The 21,249-nt window shown below is 38.3% G+C and overlaps 1 protein-coding gene across 1 annotated transcript in view; it reads left to right on the forward strand.

The window, feature by feature from the left end:
* LOC100437218 (NADH dehydrogenase [ubiquinone] iron-sulfur protein 5-like) overlaps positions 1–10,072 on the forward strand; it is a 43,892-nt gene extending 33,820 nt beyond the window's left edge. Inside the window, exon 2 of the mRNA XM_054549050.1 lies at positions 10,005–10,072. Coding sequence (XP_054405025.1) covers positions 10,005–10,072 — 68 coding nt within the window. The remainder of the gene's footprint in view (positions 1–10,004) is intronic.
* Positions 10,073–21,249: the final 11,177 nt, after the last annotated feature.

Genomic DNA, 21,249 nt, shown 5'->3' on the forward strand with positions numbered 1-21,249 from the left:
GTATATTATAGTAATCTAGGCAAATAATGTTTAAGATAAGCTGCAAAGTGCAGGCCTGCAGGCCATGTCTGCAGATGTGTTTGATTTGGCCATACACATGCTTAAAAGAAAACAATACATATTGGAATATCTTTACAAGGGCATATGCACTCTGGATATACCTTAGTCTCCATCATTTCCTACTATCTTTCGGGCTGTTCAGTTTGTGGTTCTATTACCATTCTGGCTGCTGTTGGCACTTAAGAGCATATCTTTGGTTTAAGACCAAGGAAAAGTATTGAGACTCAACACTGGAGAAATGGGGATATCACCTCTGAATGAAATATAGGTAGAGAAAAGTTTTATTGACAAATGCAAGCTGAGTACTCAGGGACTGCTGAATACCTAGGCATATTCTTAACTCACACAACGTATCAGTTAATTGAAAATCTGTACATTTTAAAGACGCTAAGGAAATTCTGACAGATGTACTTTGGTAGATTGCATATGCCAAACCCGATAATTTTTAGAAAAGCAAGTATAAATTGACTCAAGATTAATTGTAACAAATGAAATATATATGAAGATAATCAGGTAATAACACAGTGCAGATTTTAATATGTTCAGAACCTTAGGAAATAGGTATGACTAATAAAAAATAAGGTTCCAATTTGACCAAAAGGTAAATCAAGGAAAATAATAATGAAAAAAATTTGTTATCATATTGGTACATCAGAAAGTAGCCTATCCCAGGTTTAATAAAGATGCTAATATAATTGAGTTATTAAAATTGTTCAGCCTGGCGGGGCACCATGGCTCATGCCTGTAATCCTAGCACTTTGGGAGGCCAAGGCAGGTGGATCCCTCAGGAGTTCAAGACCACCCTGAACAACACAGTAAAACCCCATCTTAACAAAAAATACGAAAAATTAGCCTGCTGTGGTGGTGCGTGGCTATAATCTCAGGGGGTGAGGTGGGAAGATTCCTTGAGCTGGGGAGGTCCAGGCTGCAGTGAGCTGAGGTGGCACCACTGTAATCTAGCCTGGGCAACAGAGTGAGATCCAATGTCAAAAAACAAATAAGCAAACAACCAAAAAACTTCTTGGCCAAGAATATGCATATATTAACTAAAAAAGGAGAAGAAAATAGTGCAGATTTTAATATTATCAAAATAAACTTCTACTTCTATATTCAGCCAACTGAATGTAGTTTTCTGTCTTCAACTTTAAACTTACTGCTTAACTTGAAATGAAGTATCAAAATTTCCCTTTAATTTTAGTAAAGTCCCATTGTATTTTACAAAAAGGAGCAGGTTTGTTTGCTTTAATGTAAGATCTGCATTTAATTTTAGTAGAAAATTCTATAATTCAACATGAAGAGCAGGTTTTTTATTTCAGGCTAAACTAATCATCATCATAAACTTTATTTCTTTTTCATAATTTAGAGTGAGGGCAAGAATCTTCATTTTGCTCACGACGTACTACAAATGCCTAGAAGAATTTCTGGAACATGGTAGGAAGTCAACGTATTTATTAAATCAATGAAACTGCATCATTCTATGACACTATAGTAGGGTTTTTCAAATCATAGCAAAATGAGAAAAATAATAGTTCATCCACTGAAAGGACTGTTTTTACTCTATAATTATGTACTTTCTTCTAATTAAATTTGATGATAGACTATGGTAAGATTTGTTTCGTTGTTAGTTTAATGACTATATTCAGAAAATAAAATTTGGCCACCATGTATAATTTGGGAGGGAAATTTTATTGGTTTATTAAATCACAAAGCCTGAATGCCACAGTTATATAGCAAAGAATGAAATGTGCTGTCCTGTAATCTACAACATTGCTCTTTACTTCTGCTTTGGACAACGCCTTCTGTCAGCTTTTAAATTTGTTCCCACCTATAACTGCATGTGGTCTTAGAGTCTACTCTATGTGTTTGAAGTGTCCTCTCAGATCAAACATCTTCTATTCCTTCTGAAGAGTTTGTGTGTTTTCCATTAGCTCATATATTGTGTAAAAAGAATGACAGGGCATGTTTGAGAATTCCTGAGTTCTTACCTATTTTTTGCATGTTGTAGGTACAAAATGAAAATTTGTTCATTGAATGAATTAATGGATGAATCAAAGGAATGGATTGAACAAGGTCAGGGATGAATGAGTAAGATTAAGAAGGAGATTGGCTTGGTTGGTGCTCTTACAGAAAATTTATTCTTCTTATTGTATTAACGTACAAGTACTCCTCTAAAGTTAGAAATGGCATCATTACCACATTACACTTGTGGGAATTGAGGCACCTAAATATAATCCAAAAACATGAATAGCTAGGAAAATAGTCCACAGAGCAGTAAAATCTTACACCTGGAATCCAAATTGTCTTACTGCCTATCTAGTCAAATGTTGGGCATTGATATCAACCCAACACTCATGGGACTGAAGTCATGCAGAGAGCCACAGGAGCTGTGGAAAGGATGTGAGGAAATCCCTTCCACAGTCACTGGTGATGAAGGGAAAAAGTAAGTAATTTTACAGGCAGAGGTTTGAAAAACTAAAACAAATACAAAAAAGAGGTCCTTGGTTCTGGAAAGAATAGAGCTCTGTGGAAGAGAAGATACTGTTGCCTCATTCCGAGAAGGTCAGAAATGACATTTTCTGTGCTGAACCCAAGGCTTAATTTGAAAGATTTCCCATACAGTTACATTTTTCTGTATTTACTTCTTTTGTAAAAGTTGTCTTAACTATACAAAACAAATAAACCCAGAAGAAAAGTCTTATGCTTTAAAAATTATTTGGAAAATAAGTATACAATATTTCAAATAGCAGAAAATCTAGAGAAATTTGAATAATCACATGTGTACCCACTACCCAGACTCAACATATGGTAACATTTTGCCACATTTACTTCAGTTTTCTTTCCTTCTTTCCCACCCTCCCTCCCTTCCTATATTTTCTTTCTTTCTTTCTTTTTTTAGAGGAAGAGTCTCACACTGCCACCAAGGCTGGAGTGCAGTGGCACAATGACAGCTCACTGCAGCCTCAACCTCTCTGGCTCAAACAATCTTCCCACCTCGGCCTCCCAAGTACCTAGGACTATAGGCACACATCACCATGTCTGACTAACTTCTTTATTTTTTGTAGAAATGGGGCCTTGCTATGGGTCCGGGCGCAGTGGCTCACGCCTGTAGTCCCAGCACTTTGGGAGGCCGAGACCGGCGGATCACAAGGTCAGGAAATCGAGACCATCCTGGCTAACATGGTGAAACCCCATTAGCGGGGCGTGGTGGCGGGTGCCTGTAGTCTCAGCTACTCCGGAAGCTGAGGCAGGCGAATGGCATGAACCTGGGAGGCGGAGGTTGCAGTGAGCTGAGATAGCACCACTGCACTCCAGCCTGGGCAACAGAGCAAGACTCCATCTCAAAAAAAAAAAAAAGAAAAGAAAAAAAGAAATGGGGCCTTGCTAAGTTGCCCAGGCTGGTTTTGAACAGCTGGGCACAAGTGATCCTTCAGTCTCAGCCTCCCAAAGTGCTGGGATTACAGGCATGAGCCACTGCACCTACTCAATTTCTTTTTAAAATTAAAAAAAAATTCAGTTTTAATTGAAGCTTCTTTAAACCCCATCCTGATTCATTTTTTTCCTTTCTCTCCCTGGTTAATTGAATGTTTATTATTTTCTTACTTCCAGTCTGTACATTAATAATGTAGAGTGTTGTCATGTATTTTAAAAATCTTTCTTATGCAATTACCTTTTTCATTCACAAAATATTTTTGAGATTAAAAAAAAACATGAATATACCACAACTTATTTGCTCATTCTCCTATTACCAAGAGTAGGAGTCTATTGGCTATCATGAAAAAAAAATGCTGCTACAAATATTTTAGTATATCCCTTTGTATATGTGTGCATGAATTTCTTAGAATTGGAATTCCTTAGCCAGAAGGTACATGCAGCTTCCACTTTGCTTCATGTAGTTAAATTGTTCTCCAATGCGATTTCATTGTACAGAACGATTCCTGTTGCTCCATTTTCTCTCCAACATCTGATGATACCAGGATTTTAAATTGTTGACAATTTTTCTGATGTGAAGTGTTATCTCATAGTGGAAATTTGCACTTCTCTGAACACTAGTAGATTTTTTCATTGTTACATCTTTTACCCTTTTTTTTCTATTAGGTTGCTTTTTAAAAATTAATTTGGAGGAGTTATTTTATATTCTGGATTCTATTCTAGACAGTATTTTTATATGTTAGCATTTAAAAGAAAATACAAAAAGTCAGTATAATAAAAAAATGATTTTCCATACTGTTTGAAGTTTTATTTTTTTAACCCTATTTGGCAGTGAGACTGCGTGAGTTTGCTACTTTGATGATAGGATTTTTTTTTTCTTTTGATGGCATTTACTACAGGATTTATAAATAAACTTTCTTGTTTGGATACATCAACTGTAAAATTTCAGATAATATTACTCTCTTGCAATTGTTAAGTTTAAATTTCATAGTCTTTGATATGGGCCACTCTTGCCCAAAATAATGAAAGCTTTGCCGAAAGCAAAGTTCCAGGGCGGAGGACACCCTCACCAAATCATCCACTGTGGCTGTGAAGACACTTCATTCATACTAGATGATTTCAGATTTTGCGGATTATGAATTGGAAATAACTAATACTATTTTCACATTAATTTATAATTCATTTAGTAATTCATATTTATAACAGCCTATGATTAATTGTATGTGTCAACTTGACTAGGTCAAAATGCCCAGATATTTGATCAAACATTATTCTGAATGTTTTTTGTGAGGATGTTTTTTGGATGAAATTCACATTTTAATTGGATGAACTTTCAGTAAAGCACACATAACGTGGATGGGCCTCAGCCAATCAGTTGAAGGCCTTACAGAACAAAGATTGACCTCCCCCGAGCAGGAAGGAATTTTGTCAGTAGATGAATTTTGGGTTTAAACTACCACATGGACTCTTCCTGGGTCTCTAGACTGACAGCTTTAGGACTTGAAGTGCCACATCAGCTCTTCTTGGGTCTCTAGCCTGTTGGCCTACTCTATAGATACTGAACTTGCTGGTGTCCATAATCACATGAACCAATTCCTTAAAACAAATTTCTTTCTCTCTGTGTAATTACATCAGTTCTGTTTCTCTGGAGAACCCTAATACAGTGTCCTTTTAATATACAGTTACTCAAGAAACACATTTTCCATTACCAGAGCATACTATGTATTTCTTGACACAGCTGACATATTAAACCAAAACTACACCCATGACTTCCACTTTTATTTAGAAATGAAGATCTTCCATAAATAAGTGTCTGCAATTATTACTGATTCAAGATTGTTAGAATCATAAAGATAGAAAGCATCCCAAGAATTTATTAGGACATGGGTAGAGGTTTTACCTCTTTACTCAGGCTGAAATACGAGTTAAGCTATGCTTAGATAATAGGTCAGGTTGACAAACAGGTCTACAAGGCCAATTTCTGATTTTTGGTGATGGTCAACAGCAGCGCTGACTTGAGAAAATTTCTGTGGCCATTTTTGGGCTCAGCGAGAAAAAGACTGCGATATTTGTCTTAGAAAGCAGAGGAATCCTTATGCTATGTATTTGCCATCTCTGGGCTAGGCCTTAGGCCAGTGATTTAGAAGAAATTCCTCCAGCTTATATGTGAGATGGCCCACCTGTTCATGGCCAGGAGCACCGAGACTTCTTATTAATATTAACCTGTATTTGCCTGAATGTTCCTCCTGTGTATGTCCCTTGAGAATGTGCAATAAGATCTTGGGCAAACTATCTTACCATTGAACCACAACTAGTAGAAAAGTAATCACTGAATTCATTCTATTATGTGTGTCCCATTTATGGAAAAATTACATTACCATTATTATATCCCAGCAACATATTTGCTTTAAAAGCACCTGGATTCTTTTAAATTTCTGAAATATTTGCAATCTAGTGTCTGGCACCTAATAATATGTTGCTGTTTTTTATATAAGTTGTTCATAAGTTTATGGCTTCATGAGTATAATATCTACTTGAGCTTTTTGCCAAGACTGAGCCTTTTGCTTCTTTTGTATCCTCTGTAAATGCTCAATAAATAGCGGCTGGATTGAACTGCTTCTAAGAGACCATGGAGTCTCAGGTCTTTAAGATTGTGTAGCTGTAAGGAAAAAAAAAAAAAGGCCAGAGTGTTCTTGGCATCACCAAGCAGGGTATTAGAATGAAAATAGAAAGTATAATGTTACCCTTGAAGAACATGCTCTGGTCACTACACTTCCAAAAAGCAATAACTGACCTGGAAAGGGGTGACAGATAGACAGTTTTTGTTTGATAAAGGTGCTGGAATAGTTTCCTGATAAGACCAAACAAAAATGTCTAGTATTATGGCCTCATCTGAAGGCATTTGCTATCAGAGCAACACCTATAACATGCATAACAAGGGAAGATTTTGATAAATGTAATATAAGCACTCCAATAGGGCAGCCTCTATTGGGCTAGATTCATGAGAGGATCCTTAGGTCTGGCTGGCAAAGGATCCTCGGGTCTGGTTGGCACACATAGCTTTATCCACACATGTAGGTGTCAGTGATCCTGAATGAATGAGGAGATCACTCCTGTGTTTTAAGATTCAGGCCTGCAGTAACAGTCGCTGGTTTCTTAAGATGAAAAACACCAAGGTTGTCTCCAGATAATCAAATTTCCTTTACTTTCTTTCTTTTTTTAAAAAAATTATTATTATACTCTAACTTTTAGGGTACATGGGCACAACGTGCAGGTTTGTTACATATGTATACATGTGCTGTGTTAGTGTGCTGCACCCATTAACTCGTCATTTACATTAGGTATATCTCCTAAAGCTATCCTTCCCCACTCCCCCCACCCCACGACAGGCCCCAGTGTGTGATGTTCCGCTTCCTGTGTCCAAGTGTTCTCATTGTTCAATTCCCACCTGTGAATGAGAACATTCCTTTACTTTCTATCTTTGCTAGAGCAACCAGCTGCCTTTAGAATTTTCCACCCAGATTCTTTTAATCTACCGAGTTTGCTAAACCCGGCTTAAATCTGAAGCTTACCTGGATTCAATGTCTCCTCATCTGTTATCCCTACTGTAAGCAGGACTGGATCAGTCAGACCCATGCCAGTGCTCTTATCGTTTTTGATCCCAGGAAGTCAACTATGTCTTTTCTATGACATTACCTGGGTCTCGGACTGTTTTGTTACATCAAGTCTTTGGTCACCAGCTTTGCCTTTACACCCAAGACTGAGAAATTAGCACTCTTCTGTGTGCAAAGAGAAAGGGAAAATAGGCTACTGATAAGTCTATAAAATTGTGATTCATTCATTAAATTTCTAAAATTTAAGAACTAGAGGAGTAAAATATTCTGCCCTTTTCACAGCAAATAGCAGGCCCTAGGAATACTATTATCCCAGAGTTGTACAAGACAAATATAAAGAGCGCCCTCAAAGAACTTGAATTTAGTTAAGGAAGGCTGGATTCATTATTCGCTAAAGGAAATTTATTAATATTCAGTGTTGTTAACATTTGAAGATGATATTGAAGGGCAACCAGGCTTTTTCTTTAAAGGCAACTCTTGGCATTAGACTGTTGGCCTGAATAAATAATTACTTTAAATGAGGCTTGTTTTTTGGTTGTTATTGTTTATATACTCCTTACTTTGTTAAGTGTGTTATTTTTATGCCTTTTTCATGTTTTCATCAGACTATGCTAAAAGAGAGGAGATTAGTTCTACACCTTCATAGCTCTACCATAATAATAATGCATATTTATTGAACACATCTGAGTAAATGCTTGATGTAGATATCCCCATTTAATCCTCAGAACAATCCTATGTGATTGATACTATATGCATTTTGCAGATGAGGAAATGGAGGCACACAGAGACTAAGTAACTTGCTCAAGTTCCTGTGGTAGGAACTGGCACTCCAGGATGCAAACTCTGCCTGTCTGATTATAGAACCCACATATTTAGCCACTTCTTACACTGTCATTGAGGGCTGCAAGGCCATACTTTCTGATTGTGTGCCTTCTTGGGAAAGTCCAGCCCAGGAAAGGCTGGCATCTATCTTCTCTTGAGGCTTTATTTTGGGGCTATTTTAGCAGTGTTGTCAATATCTAAACCTGTTGCCTGATGAGATTATTCCTACTGTAACCAGAAACCCAGAAAGTAAAGTTAATAAATCCCCTACTCATGCCCAGGAACTTAGGAGACTGAATGTGAAGAAGGCCAAAGCAGATTTAAAGTGATTGAAATGACAAAAGGTGAAATGTGAGTGAAGTGAATGAATTACAAAAGTGTGTATGAATAGTATTACACAAGTGAAGCAAATTCAATATCAATTCAATTTCTGACCACGTGCAGAGGGAAAACAAGGGTAAAGGAGCAGGAGAGTCAAGGGTAATGAACAGCTTTATTACTTTTTTCATTGTGCCACTACATATGAATTTTTGTTGCTATTTATTAACATGTAGAGGTTAAAGTTTTTGTAAGAGCTGATCATAAAATTATGGAAGGCTAAGCGAAGTCCTGCAATGGAGAATGCAGTTTGAAGTCAGGTTACAACAAAATATTAGCTGCTTTTCATATTATAAAGTGCTGAGGACATTTTAGAATTCAAACATAAAGGCTTTAAAACAAACATGCTGGGTCTTGTTGGGTGAGTCCATTGTTCCTGTCTGTAGGTGAATCTCTTCTAGGTTATTTGGGGGAATGGTAGAGTTTCATACTAAGTCGTCTTTGCTGTTCATGGTGTATAATATTCAGCTTCGAGCAATATAAAAAGACTTACCCATCTAAGCAAACAATTCTCAGATGACTCCATTCTCGATCTCCATTTGAATTTAGACTGGCCTGGGTTTGAGTCTCGGTATCCCACACACAAGGTGTGTCCATAGGCCAGTTGTTTAGTGTTAGCTTTTTTTTTCTTTTCTTTTCTTTCTTTTTTTTTTTTGAAACAGGGTCTTGCTCTGCTGCCCAGGCTGGAGTGTGGTGGTGGAAAAATGACTCACTGCAGCCTCGACCTCCTGGGCTCAAGCAATTCTCCCACCTCAGCCTCCTGAATAGCTGAGACTACAGGCGGGCTCCACCATGTCTAGCTTATTATTCTTATTTTGTAGAGACGAGGTCTTGCTATGTTTTCCAGGTTGGTCTCAAAATTCCGGGTTTAAGTGATGCTCCTGCCTTGGCCTCCAAAAGTGCTGCGATTAGAGGCATGAGCCACTGTTCCCAGCCAGTTGTTTAGCTTTCTGAGCACCACTTTCCTTACTATAAGATGCAAATAATTGCTACCTTGGAGGATTATAAATAATACAGTATCTGGAAAGGGATTGGTAGAACCCCCAGTATACAGTAGGCCCTCCATGAATGACAGCAAATACAATTACATAAGGTGCACAGTACCGTGCCAAGTACATACAGAAGCTTAGTACCTATTAGTTGGAGTTTAATAAATGAAGGACTAGAAGCTATCTTCAAGCAATAAATTTGCTTTTAATTTGTAGCTTCTTGTTTCCATATTTAAAATGTGACTCTAATAGTGGCAATTGCACCTGTGCTATTGGTGAGGAAGTGGAATAAAACATGACCCAGATGTTCAGGAGATTCTCGATGAATACACTAACTTTCATTGGTCCTTAAATTACTATGTATAGGTTGCTATTTATTTGAAATATTTATAGAGCCTGACTTGGTTGCAGACGCTCTATCAATCTTTCAGGGCAGGGGCTGAATTAAGATAAATGTGAATGGCTGATGTGGACAGGGTTTTAAATAAAAACATCGATACTTACACATTCTACTTATTAAACACATAAAACTATTACACACACACACACAGAGGCACAATACTCTCTCTTGCATGTTTCTTCAAATACATGGACTTCTCTTTCTTTTGTTTATTTTCCTACTTTTGATAGAGACAGGGGCACAGTGAGATCTTTCTCTACTATTAGAAAACCATCAGTGCCAGGGTGATGTTAAATAACCTTTGTGCCATAGGGAGCACTGATGACTATACGCTGGCGGACATTTGTCCTTTGGAAGAGGCCCTGCTCAGCGTCAACTGAGTGTCACCATAGGATAATTTGAACATAGTGTAAGAGCTTCTGGTTTCTCACAAGAAACCAAAAACCAGGGGTTTTTTGTGAGATTTATTAAATTTCATGATTGACACAAATATTTTTAAAACATCACATGGATGAAATAAAGCCTTTTGTCAGCTGAAGGTGGCCCAATGATTTCTGTGATCTTTCTTCTAGATCTGGCTTCTCTAAAGTACTCCATTGCTTTAATCAGCTAAGAGTAGGAGAATATCTAGGTTGGAATGCAATGGACTTCATGGTCTGAACCTGTATTCTGAGCTCAGTCAGCAGTGGGAGGAACTAGATATGGAGGCTGGAAACTGGAAAGTAGGCACAGCCCTGAGAACGGGCAGTGGGGCAGTGAAAACTTAGCAGCAGGTGGGGCAGATGTTTCAGAGGGCATGTTAGGAACTCGGCAAGACCTAACAGAGGGGATAGGTGGTGGTGTGGGGGCAGACAATGGGGACAGACTCAGCGTGGTGAAGAGAAAGTAGTGGGTATCTGTCTGGATGGCCTGCCTGCACACGCTTAGTAGGAGGATTTCTGAGAGGAAAAACGGATTGAGAGGGGCTGCATAGATATGACCTAGAGCTGCGAGCTGGAGACTTGGTTTCAGATGTGGAACAGAAGTGATTTTAGAATAAATGGCATGATGCAGTCACTTGGGTTATGGAATGAGGGCTTTATAACCCACTAGCTCTCATTCAACAATAACAGCACCCATAACCCCGAAGCCTAAGACAGGGCTGAGCCTGTGAGTTGAGGAAGGAACTAGAACTAGCTAGAACTCCGGCTAGAATTCAGCTGTGAGCGAGGGATCAGGAAAGTCAATATGTTAAGAATACAGAATAGCTTGAGGGACTGCTGATCTTTCTAGCAAGAAAAAAAAACATATTAATATTGAGAACACCTGGAAGCATGTCCACAATCCATTTTCATTTCTGGTGAGAGCACAGGGTGGAGGGCCTGAAGGAATAATCCCAGGCTGTTCCTAGGAAAAGTCCTTTCTGAAAATGACTCAAAAGACTTTGGGCCTTTGAAAAGCAAAAGATGTCCTAAGCACTTTGTAGCTGATTCCCATCTAGCATTTAAGTGGCCATTTAGACTTATCTGGGTATGTTTGGTGAACTGATGGGCTGGGCCTGCTAGACAGCTCTTCACAAGAGGGACTGATGAGCTTTTTGGTAAAGAATTTATTTAAAATGAAGGGAATGCAGAAAAGAGTAGGTTGACTCAGAAAGGGAATCTGAAAATGTCAGCAGTGTCAGGGCAGCGGAGTGATGCAGTATAGTGACTATCACTGGGAATCTATCTCATGGATTAGCACAGGCCCAGGTTCCACTGGAATCATATATGAGTTCTATGGAAAGCAGCAGGCTTTTTTTTTTTTTTCCCTTAGAAATTGTTTCACCATACTACTAATTATCAGGAAAAGGCAAATTAAAACCACAATGAGATAATACCCTACTCCTGCAAAACTGGCCATAATTAAAAAGTCAAAAAATTATAGATATTGGTATGGATATGGTGAAAAGGGAACACTTTTACACTGCTGGTGGGAATGTAAACTAGTACGACCACTATGGAAAACAGTATGGAGATTCCTTAAAGAACTAAAAGTAGAACTACTATTGGATCCAGCAATCCCACTACTGGGTACCTACCCAAAGGAAAATAAGTCATTATATGAAAAAGACACTTGCACACACGTGTTTATAGCAGCATAATTCGCAATGGCAAAAATATGGAACTAACCTAAATGCCCATCAACCAACAATAAAGAAAATGTGATATTTATACAGCATGAAATACTACTCATCCATAAAACAGAATAAAATAATGGTCTTTGCAGCAACTTGGATGGAGCTGGAGGCCATTATTCTAAGTGAAGTAACTCAGGAATGGAAAACCAAATATCTTATGTTCTCACTTATAAGTGGGAGCTAAGCTGTGAGGAGGCAAAGGCATAGGAATGATACAATAAACTCTGGGGTCTCAGGGTGAAGGATGGGGGGGATGAGGGATAAAAGACTGCATATTGGGCACAGTGTACACTGCGCAGGTGGTGGGTGCACCAAAAACTCAGAAATCACCACTAAACAACTTGTCCATGTAACCAAAATTCACCTGTACCCCTGATATGGTTTGAGTGTGCCCCACCCAAATCTCATCTTGAATTCCCACGTGTTGTAGGAGGGTCCTGGTGGGAGGTAATTGAATCATGGGGACAGGTCTTTCCCATGCTGTTCTCGTGTTAGTGAATAAGTCTCACGAGATCTGATGGTTATACAAAGGAGAATTTCCCTGCACAAGCTCCCTTCTCTTGTCTGCTGCAATGTGAGACATGCCTTTCACTTTCTGCCATGATTGTGAGGCCTCCCCAGCCACGTGGAACTGTGAGTCCATTAAACCTCTTTCTTTTGTAAATTGCCCAGTCTCGGGGATATCTTTATCAGCAGTGTGAAAAAAGACTAATATAACTGGCAAAACGATTGAAATAAAAATAAAAATTTAAAAATTGTTTCACCAAATATTCTGACAACAAGTAACACTGAGTAGAATCTCATTGGAGAAAAACATCCACCAGGAGATTCTTCCCCACCTTGAAATAGACGCTGGTGCAGCTTTGGCTCATCGAAACCCTAACCTGTTGGTAGGAGCAGCAATGCTGGGTGGCAGATCTGGCATCTGGCAGGAGATGGCACCTGCTAGGGATGAAAGTGAGCAAAGCAGGAGAAGAGAAAAAGAACTGTTGACAGTACAGCTGAGCAGAGTTTTCCTGAGTGCATGAATGAGGCATGCTCTGCAGACACCTGGAAGTATTTGGAGGACAAGAGGAAACTCTGAAGTCCTGCCTGAGTAAGCCTGGGGAAGGAATACAAATGATTTCTGTTCACATGAGCCTCTCTGTGCTTACTATCTGCTAAAGTTTACTACAAACTTATATTCCATTTTTAAGTCATGACGCAAAACCCCCATGCTTTTCCATTATCAAGTAAGTGTAGTCAGTGAGGCCTTGCCACTTGTGAAAGATCTGAGCTGTTCTGACAGCATTCGGTGTCATCTCAAAATTTAGTGTTCTTAGGTTCTTCGACCTTTGGATGGCACTTCTGAGAAGCCACTCTGGCCTGTGACATTATTTATCATTTAGGAAGTAAAGAAACTAATCCATTTTATTTAACGATTTGTAGAGGTAGATGCACAGAAGTGCACACCTGCTGGCAAAAACACACACACAGACAAAGGAAAGCAGAACTATATAGAAAGAGAAATAAGTATGTAGGAACTGCTGGTCATGCAATTCATTGTTGAGACCCCGGGTCTCATTTATCTCACTGATAGACTATTTAAAAAGAGACTTTGCAGGACCATAGCTGGAAAAGGTGTAGAAAATGAAACAATTTGTTTTGTGTCCCACTTTTAAGACTATGCATAAAATTAAGTGGCTTGTTAAAAGACTCATGTCAGAAAGATGTGCTAGCTTTGTGAGAAAAACACTGCATATGAAGCATATTAATTTTTCCTTTCTGCAAGCCTTTTCTGGAATAGTGTTTAGATCAAGAAAACAGCCAGAAAAGGAATAGTAATACATTGTTAGGCAATTATATTATAAAATGTTACCCCCTTATATAGGGTCTCTTTGGCAGGCACTCACGGTCCTGTGTTTTTTCATTATAAGTGGTTTACATCAGTACTGACATCTTCCAGATGTTAGAAGCTTTGATTTTTTTCCCTCGTGTTACAAACGAGTTGGCATGGAAACAACTCTTTGCTGGCAACATGACATATGATTCAAGGCAAAATGCATTTTAACACAGATGAATAGTTCAGGAATCTGCCTTTAACAAAAGTCATTTTGAGAGCTGTTTTGAATCTGTTGGTGTTTTGTGACAACTTTTTCAACTTAGATGGGAGAAATCAAAGCATTTTGCGTTATGCAATGTAGCTCTTGCTAAAATGTGATTTGGCTCTTACGCTGAATAAACCCTTCAAGTTTAGAAATGGACTTTAGGTATAAGGAACCTAAAAAAAAATCTTCAGTGGAAATTACCTGCTTGTTTTAAATCATGAACCCTCTAAAACAAACCAAATATGGACTGGCAGTGTGCTGCTCTTCAAAGTAAGAGCTAGTGCTATAATTATTTCAGATGGCTTGAATTTTTTTCCCTTAAGAGGACTGTAGAGAAAGGAGGAAAAATTATCTTCACTGTGCCTTGCTAGCTACCATTGTTCACCCACTCTACAATCTCTTTACCAGAGAGCCTGGGAGCACAGGATGTTCTAGATGCCCTGATGTCATTCCTTCTGCTTGCTCCAGATACTGGAGAATTCAAGTGCTTGTTCGTTTCCTGTTGTCCTCTCCAACTGAGCACAGGAAGAACTGCACTTCTTGGCCTCTTTGCAGGAACGAGAGCTTTGCGACTAGCTCTGGACAGTGGGCTGTAAGTGGAAATTAGTTGCCTGTGCAAAATCCTTCAGCGCCCTCTTTCTCTCTGCCCTAGCAATGAGAGATCACATGTTTCAGGCAGTGCGACTATTAAATGCCATTAGCTTGGATCCTAGTGACCCTGCTGAGCAGAATCTCCAAAGACTACTCATGAGGGATATGTAGCAGGGTGTGAGAAAGAAACTTCTGTGTGTTTGTTAAGGCACTGAGATTTTGAAATTCTTCATGACCACAGCTACCTCAGAGAATGTTTGAGCCATGATATACGTTAGATGTCATCCAGTCCAGCCCCTCGTTATGCAGATATAGAAAGTAAAGCCCACAGAAGTGAGAAACTTGCCCAATTATCACACAGCTAGTAAATCCATAAACCAGGGGCTATCCTTCTGCTGGTAGGAGAAATAAGACTAGTCCTTAGGCTTTTCCTCATGGGACTATTAGGGTGTTTGATTTGCATATGCTACCCTAACCTAGTCATTCCCAATCAAATCTTGGTTATCATGAAAATGCATATTATATCTCATCTTCTATCATCCCCCTATCGACAAGACACCTATGCCCAAGAGACTGGATAGGAAGTTACGACGAGCAAGAAGAGAGTTTGTGTAGAAGAAAGCACATATAGCTCTACTTTGACTACTTCATGGATTTTTTTGTTACTGGTAAGTTTAAAATTAAAATAGAGACTGGGCACAGTGACTCACACCTGTAATCCCAGCACATTGGGAGCTGAGGCAGGAGGATCCCTTGAGCCCAGGAGTTCAACACCAGACTGGGCAACATAGTGAGACCCCATTTCTACAACAACAACAAACTAGTCAAGTGTGTGGTCTCAGCTACTACAGAGGCTGAAGTTTGAGGATTGCTTAAGTGGGAGAGGTTGAGGCTGCAGTGAGTGACAGAGTGAGATCCTGTTTCAAAACTAAATAATAAATATTAAATTAAAATAGAAATAAGTAAGTGAAAAATTTTGAAATACTGAAATTGGACTGGTAGTAATTTGTCCACTGAGGGAGAATATAAAGTGGTGGTTAAGAGTGGCAGCCTCGAGCCTTGCTGGGCCTTCCTCACTTCATTCTCATCATTATTTCTGAAGAGTCCCACTGCCCTGTCTACATCCATGATGCCCATAGTTGGAATATAAGCTCCTTAGCATGGCATAAAGCCTCCTTAAAAATGACCACAGTTTACCTTTTAGTGTCAATTTTAGAACCTCATAGTGGCTCCCCACTAATTATTATGCATCTTCTACTCCAATAATGTATACACTTGGTTGCAGAGTCCAATCTATAACCTAAAATTGTCATTTGTAAATTTTGACAAATTGAGCTGCATTTATGTTGCACACAGAGTCCTCTTTGTCTACTTAGATATCTTCTAATCGTCTTTCACGACAGTTCTTAAAAATTTCCTCCTTGAAGAGGTCTTCTTCAACATTCCTGGGCAGAGTAAGCCACTCCTTCCTATATAGTCCTCCATATCACAGCTATGTCACTTCAAGTTTGTATTTTACTTCTTTATCTATATCTTTACTATTACTGGATTATGGATTCCCCAGGGACAAGAGTCATGTCAAATTCATCTTTGCATCCCCAGATGACTAAACTATAAACACAATGCTTATGCTTATTTTTTCCTTGTGCAATACAACTTGAGTCAATTTTCAGAGTGTTTTCTAAATGCAAAGTACTGTTCCTAGGCTAACAAGATACTTAAGACACTGCTTCTTCTCTCAAGAACTTACCATTTTATCTCATTGATATATATATTTTGAATAAAGACTTCTAGGGAACTTGTTGTTTCTTTAATACAGCAAATTTGTGGCATATTCTTGGACCCATTTACAAAGTCAGCTTGCTCTAAACAACTACCATAATGTAGTTATTATTATTATGTGTGATATATTGGCATTTAAAAGTTTTTAAAATATGGCTACAGTCTCAATAAGCCTTAATGCACGTGAACATGTATTTCATATGCTGTATATAACCACCGATCTTTAAAACAGCCTGGTGAGGCAGGGAGGTACAAGACAGCCATAACCCCGGGATTTAGAGTCAGAATATATGAGTTACAACATCTCTTCTGGCACTTCCTAGCCACTATCACCCTGGATTAAATGAATTTAGATATTATAAGAGACTTAGAAAAAGTTTTGAAGATTAAATGAATTTAGATATTATAAATAATGAGACTTCAAAAAGTTTTTTGTACATTGTAAATGCTCAATAAATTTTAGCTATTGTAATTATTTCATACATGAAAAAATGAAGATCAGAAAAATTAACTAATTTTCCAAAGATCACAGAATCAGATGCAACCTTAGGTCAGATTGACATTAAAGTCCTTGCTGTTGTCACTACAATGCCTCCCTCTCTATAGAAGCAGACTGGCTCAATGTACCAAAACTTCATGTGGGTTATCCAAACTTTAATTGGTCAGCTTCAAACTGATGGTGTATACTTTACCTATTACTGCCTCCATTTTATCATGTGCAAAATAAAATGACCCAAATGTTCAGAAGCCTATTAATCAACTTGTAGAAATTTTTTATGGTTGGGGTTCGATAAGCAGAGAAGCAGTGTATGTAGTGGAAAGACTTCAGGCATCTGAGTTTGAACCTCAGTTTCTCACCTGTAAAATCATAATAACATCCATAGGCAGATTTGTTTTGAGGATTAGAGACAACACAGGAACAGTGCTTGGCACATAGTAGATGCTCTGTAAACAACAGCCATTATTGTCACTACTACCATCAGTGCCAGTAAGTTTAGAGCAGCTGTCTGTAAGTTCAACCACAGGGAAAAGATGAGCTTTGCACATGCCTGAGGGCCACAACTCAGTGAGCTACTGCTTAGCCTGTTTATTTATGAAAGTTTTTTATTCCATTTGTGGCTGGATTATGGTCTTAAGGCAATGACAGCGCTGCTGCTTGGTGTTAATTTCTAAGCAGTAATGCAAATTGATGGAGCACAAGACTCAGGCCACCAGCTGTACAGAGTGATTCCCTCTGCCGTCTGACTGTGAGCTTAGCACCGAGAATTCACATAAGGAGAGACAGCGCGAGGGGCCAATCTTTTGGCTCTGTGCTTGAGAGGTGTTTTCCTGCCACAGAAGTGGAGCCTATGGTGAGTGATTGGAGTCCATGTTGCTAAGGCAAAGCAGAAAATGATTTCTTATTAGTAGTAGTTGTAGCATTAATAATAACAATAGCCATGAAATAACAAAACAGTCTCTGTCTTTGAAATGTAGAAGAGAAATAATCGGCCCAGAAAGATGTTATCAGTTGGAATGTTCCATATTTGCTTGATTTACCATCTTCAAGCAGTTCAAACAGCTTTGCACAATAAACTTAAATGCCCAAAATGTCCTGCTCCTGCACTGAAGCATCTTTTATATACTTGTTTCCATAGTTTGGAACACTCTTGCTGTAAAAACAAGAAATCAGAATAGACCCAATTTATTTTACTGATATTTGAAGGTAATTTTTCCCTTAATGAATGCATCTGTTTGGACGATAAATTGTCCATTAGACAATGCTCAAGTGTTTTTATGCTCTCTGTTTTGATTACGGAGCTTTTAATGTAGTGTTGCCTCCACTCTTTGAATTTCTCTGCAATTCAGTCATCTGCCAAAGAGAATTGACTGAAGAAAATGCCAGACCGATTTTCCTTCCTCAAGTATTTTAATTTATTAAACAAATGACCTAATAGATTGCATAAAGATGTATTTCTCTGCTTTGTGCTGACCTTATTGAGAGTTAATCAGTTTTACAATGATAATTAGATGTCAGCATTAGTATCCTGCGTGTACGTAAAGATAATGGCTCCAGCACACAGCACGCAGCACACAGCACACAGCACACATAATGACCAAGACTTGACCCAACACAGTCACAAGAATTTCTGAATTTGCTCCACTTTTCAAGGGGGTGGTGTGCTGCTTGCTTCCTTTCAGAATCATGAGGAAAAATGTTCTATGTAGTGTGAGCAGAAGATACATACAATGTGGGGAATTAGTTACACAGTTGCTATTTCTGTCATATTGTTAATGGCAATTACACATCTAAATTCCCCTGTAGCAATAGTTCACAGTGGGCACTGGAAGGGAGTAAAAATGCATGAGAGAATTCAAATAATGTACAACATGGTGACTATAGTTAATAGCAATATATTGTATTTTTGAAAAATGCTAAGAGTGGATTTTAAAATTTTATTTCTTATTTTTATAGCTTTCGGGGGTATAAGTGCAGTTTGTTACATGGATATAGTGCATAATGATGAAGTCTGGGCTGTTGGTGTAAACATCATCTAAACTGAGCTTGTCTAACCCTCAGCCCGCAGGCTGCATGTGGCCCAGGATGGCTTTGAATGTGGGCCAACAGAAGTTCGTCAACTTTCTTATAACATTATGAGATTTTTTTTTTGGAGATTTTTATTTTTTATTTTTTTAATTTTAGCTCATCAGCTATTGTTAGTGTTAGTGTATTTTATGTGGGGCCCAAGACAATGCTTCCTCTTCTTCCAGTGTGGCCCAGGAAGTGAAAAGATCGGACACCCAGAAAAATGGTGAACATTGTATCCATTATGTAACTTCTCATTCCTCACCCTCTTCCCACCTTCCCACCTTTCTGAATCTCCAGTGTCTATTATTCTACTCTCTGTGTCCGTGTTTACACACTATTGTTTCCACTTATAAGTGAGAGCATGCAGTATTTAACTTTCTGTGTCTGATATATTTGAGAATGGATGCTAACTGTTCTCACCACAAAAATCATAACTATGTGAGGTAATCCATAAGTTGATTAGCTAAAATTAATTAATCCACAATGTATGTATACTTCAAAACATCATGTTGTGTGAGAATGAATACATAAAATTTTATCTGTCAATTAAAAAAATAAAATAGTAATAATTTTAAAAGAATTGAAATAATGAATAGTATTGTGTATTATTCCGTTTTCATGCTGCTGATAAAGACATACCCGAGACTAGGAAGAAAAAGAGGTTTAATTGGACTTACAGTTCCACATGGTTGGGGAGGCCTTGGAATCATGGCGGGAGGTGAGAGGCACTTCTAACATGACTGCAGCAAGAGGAAATGAGAAAGATGCAAAAGCGGAAACCCCTGATAAAACCATCAGATCTGATGAGACTTATTCACTATCATGATAACAGTATGGGGAAACCGCCGCCATGATTCAAATTATCTTCCACCAGGTCCCTCCCACAACACGTGGGAATTATGGGAGTACAATTCAAGATGAGATTTGGGTGGCGACACAGAGCCAAACCATATCATATGGTATTTTAGTTTGGTTGAATTTTAAACTACCTTTGGAAATGAACACATCTTTATCTTACATAAACACTCTATATATGTAGGCTTCCTGTCAAAATTGGTATATGTTTTACTTCAATATGCGCTCTGCTGCCAGTGCTAGGAAATGGTATTTGACAGTGATGTCCAGTTCCATTGGATCTCCCTGGAGAAAACTAAGTAATGATATTAAGTTATTTTGACAAGTAGCTTTGCATTTCCTAAATGTTTATTCCACAGTATCATTTAGCACCCTGACCTACTAGAGAAGTAATCTTCATGACACTAACTTGCATAAATGAAGGCCAAAAAAACAAAAACAAAAAACTTCCCCTTGCATCCTGTGCTGTACATCATTGAAATTCAATATGCTTCTCAAATAGAAATAGATAAAACATATGCTTATATCTCACTTTTCCATTTTTTAAACCACTGGTTTATACACTGTAAAAAGCTGCAGAGTCCCCCCACCACCAAAGAAAACCCATTTCATATCAAACTGTAAAATTAAGGGCTCCCCCACGCTGTAATCCAAAAACATTAAATGGAGCTTCTTAAGTTGAAGGAGAGGTGGCAAGACTAGGGTAGACCTCTTCCTAACCCTAACCTGCTACCACACAGGGTACCCGGAGGCACATCTGAAAAATTTAGGGATCCTAGGAGCAAAGTTTAAAAACCATAGTTTAAAATATTTATATGTCAGAATAATATTTTAACAATTCTTCCTCAACAAAAGAGAGAACAACTAGTAAAACTGACCTTTTGGATGGACTAGTTTTAACAATAAATAATTAATTCATCCTTCTTTACAGCTGAGAGCACTTGTTTCCCAATCAAGGAATGGCTTGGAATATTCTCTATGATGTAGTGGTTAAAAACCACCCCTTCTTCAATAGGTTGGATATGAAATGTCCTAGGTGTTGAAGGTCTAGAGCACTTGCTCTGTGTCATTCCTGCCATGGCCGTGTGCATCCATTGAGGTAGCATTGCTATATTGGCAATTCACTAAACTGCTAGTCCTGCAAGTGCAGAGACCTCATCTTGATCTTTCCTGAAGCCTGGTCTAAGCAGACCATCTTGCTGAATGAACAAATGAAATCTCTGGGGTCTGATCTCTGGCTTACACATTTCCCCTATCATGATCCTGAAGTCTTTCCACTGGACTATGAGTACTCCTTATTTTATATTTTCTTTTAGATGATTCTTCACTGATACTCACCAAAATGTATAGATCTTTGCCATTTAATGTTGAAACGTTTTGAAATTCTGAGAATGGAATTTAATAAGATCAGTTGGAAATAAGGCTCCCCATTTTTATTTTTATAGTTCATAAAAAATAATTCATTCAATCAGAATGAACCCCTCTTGATGTATTACAGTTGCAGCAGGCATCTTC

This window comes from Pongo abelii, chromosome 1 (assembly GCF_028885655.2).
Source record: "Pongo abelii isolate AG06213 chromosome 1, NHGRI_mPonAbe1-v2.0_pri, whole genome shotgun sequence".
In the NCBI taxonomy this organism is placed as follows: Eukaryota; Metazoa; Chordata; class Mammalia; order Primates; family Hominidae; genus Pongo; species Pongo abelii.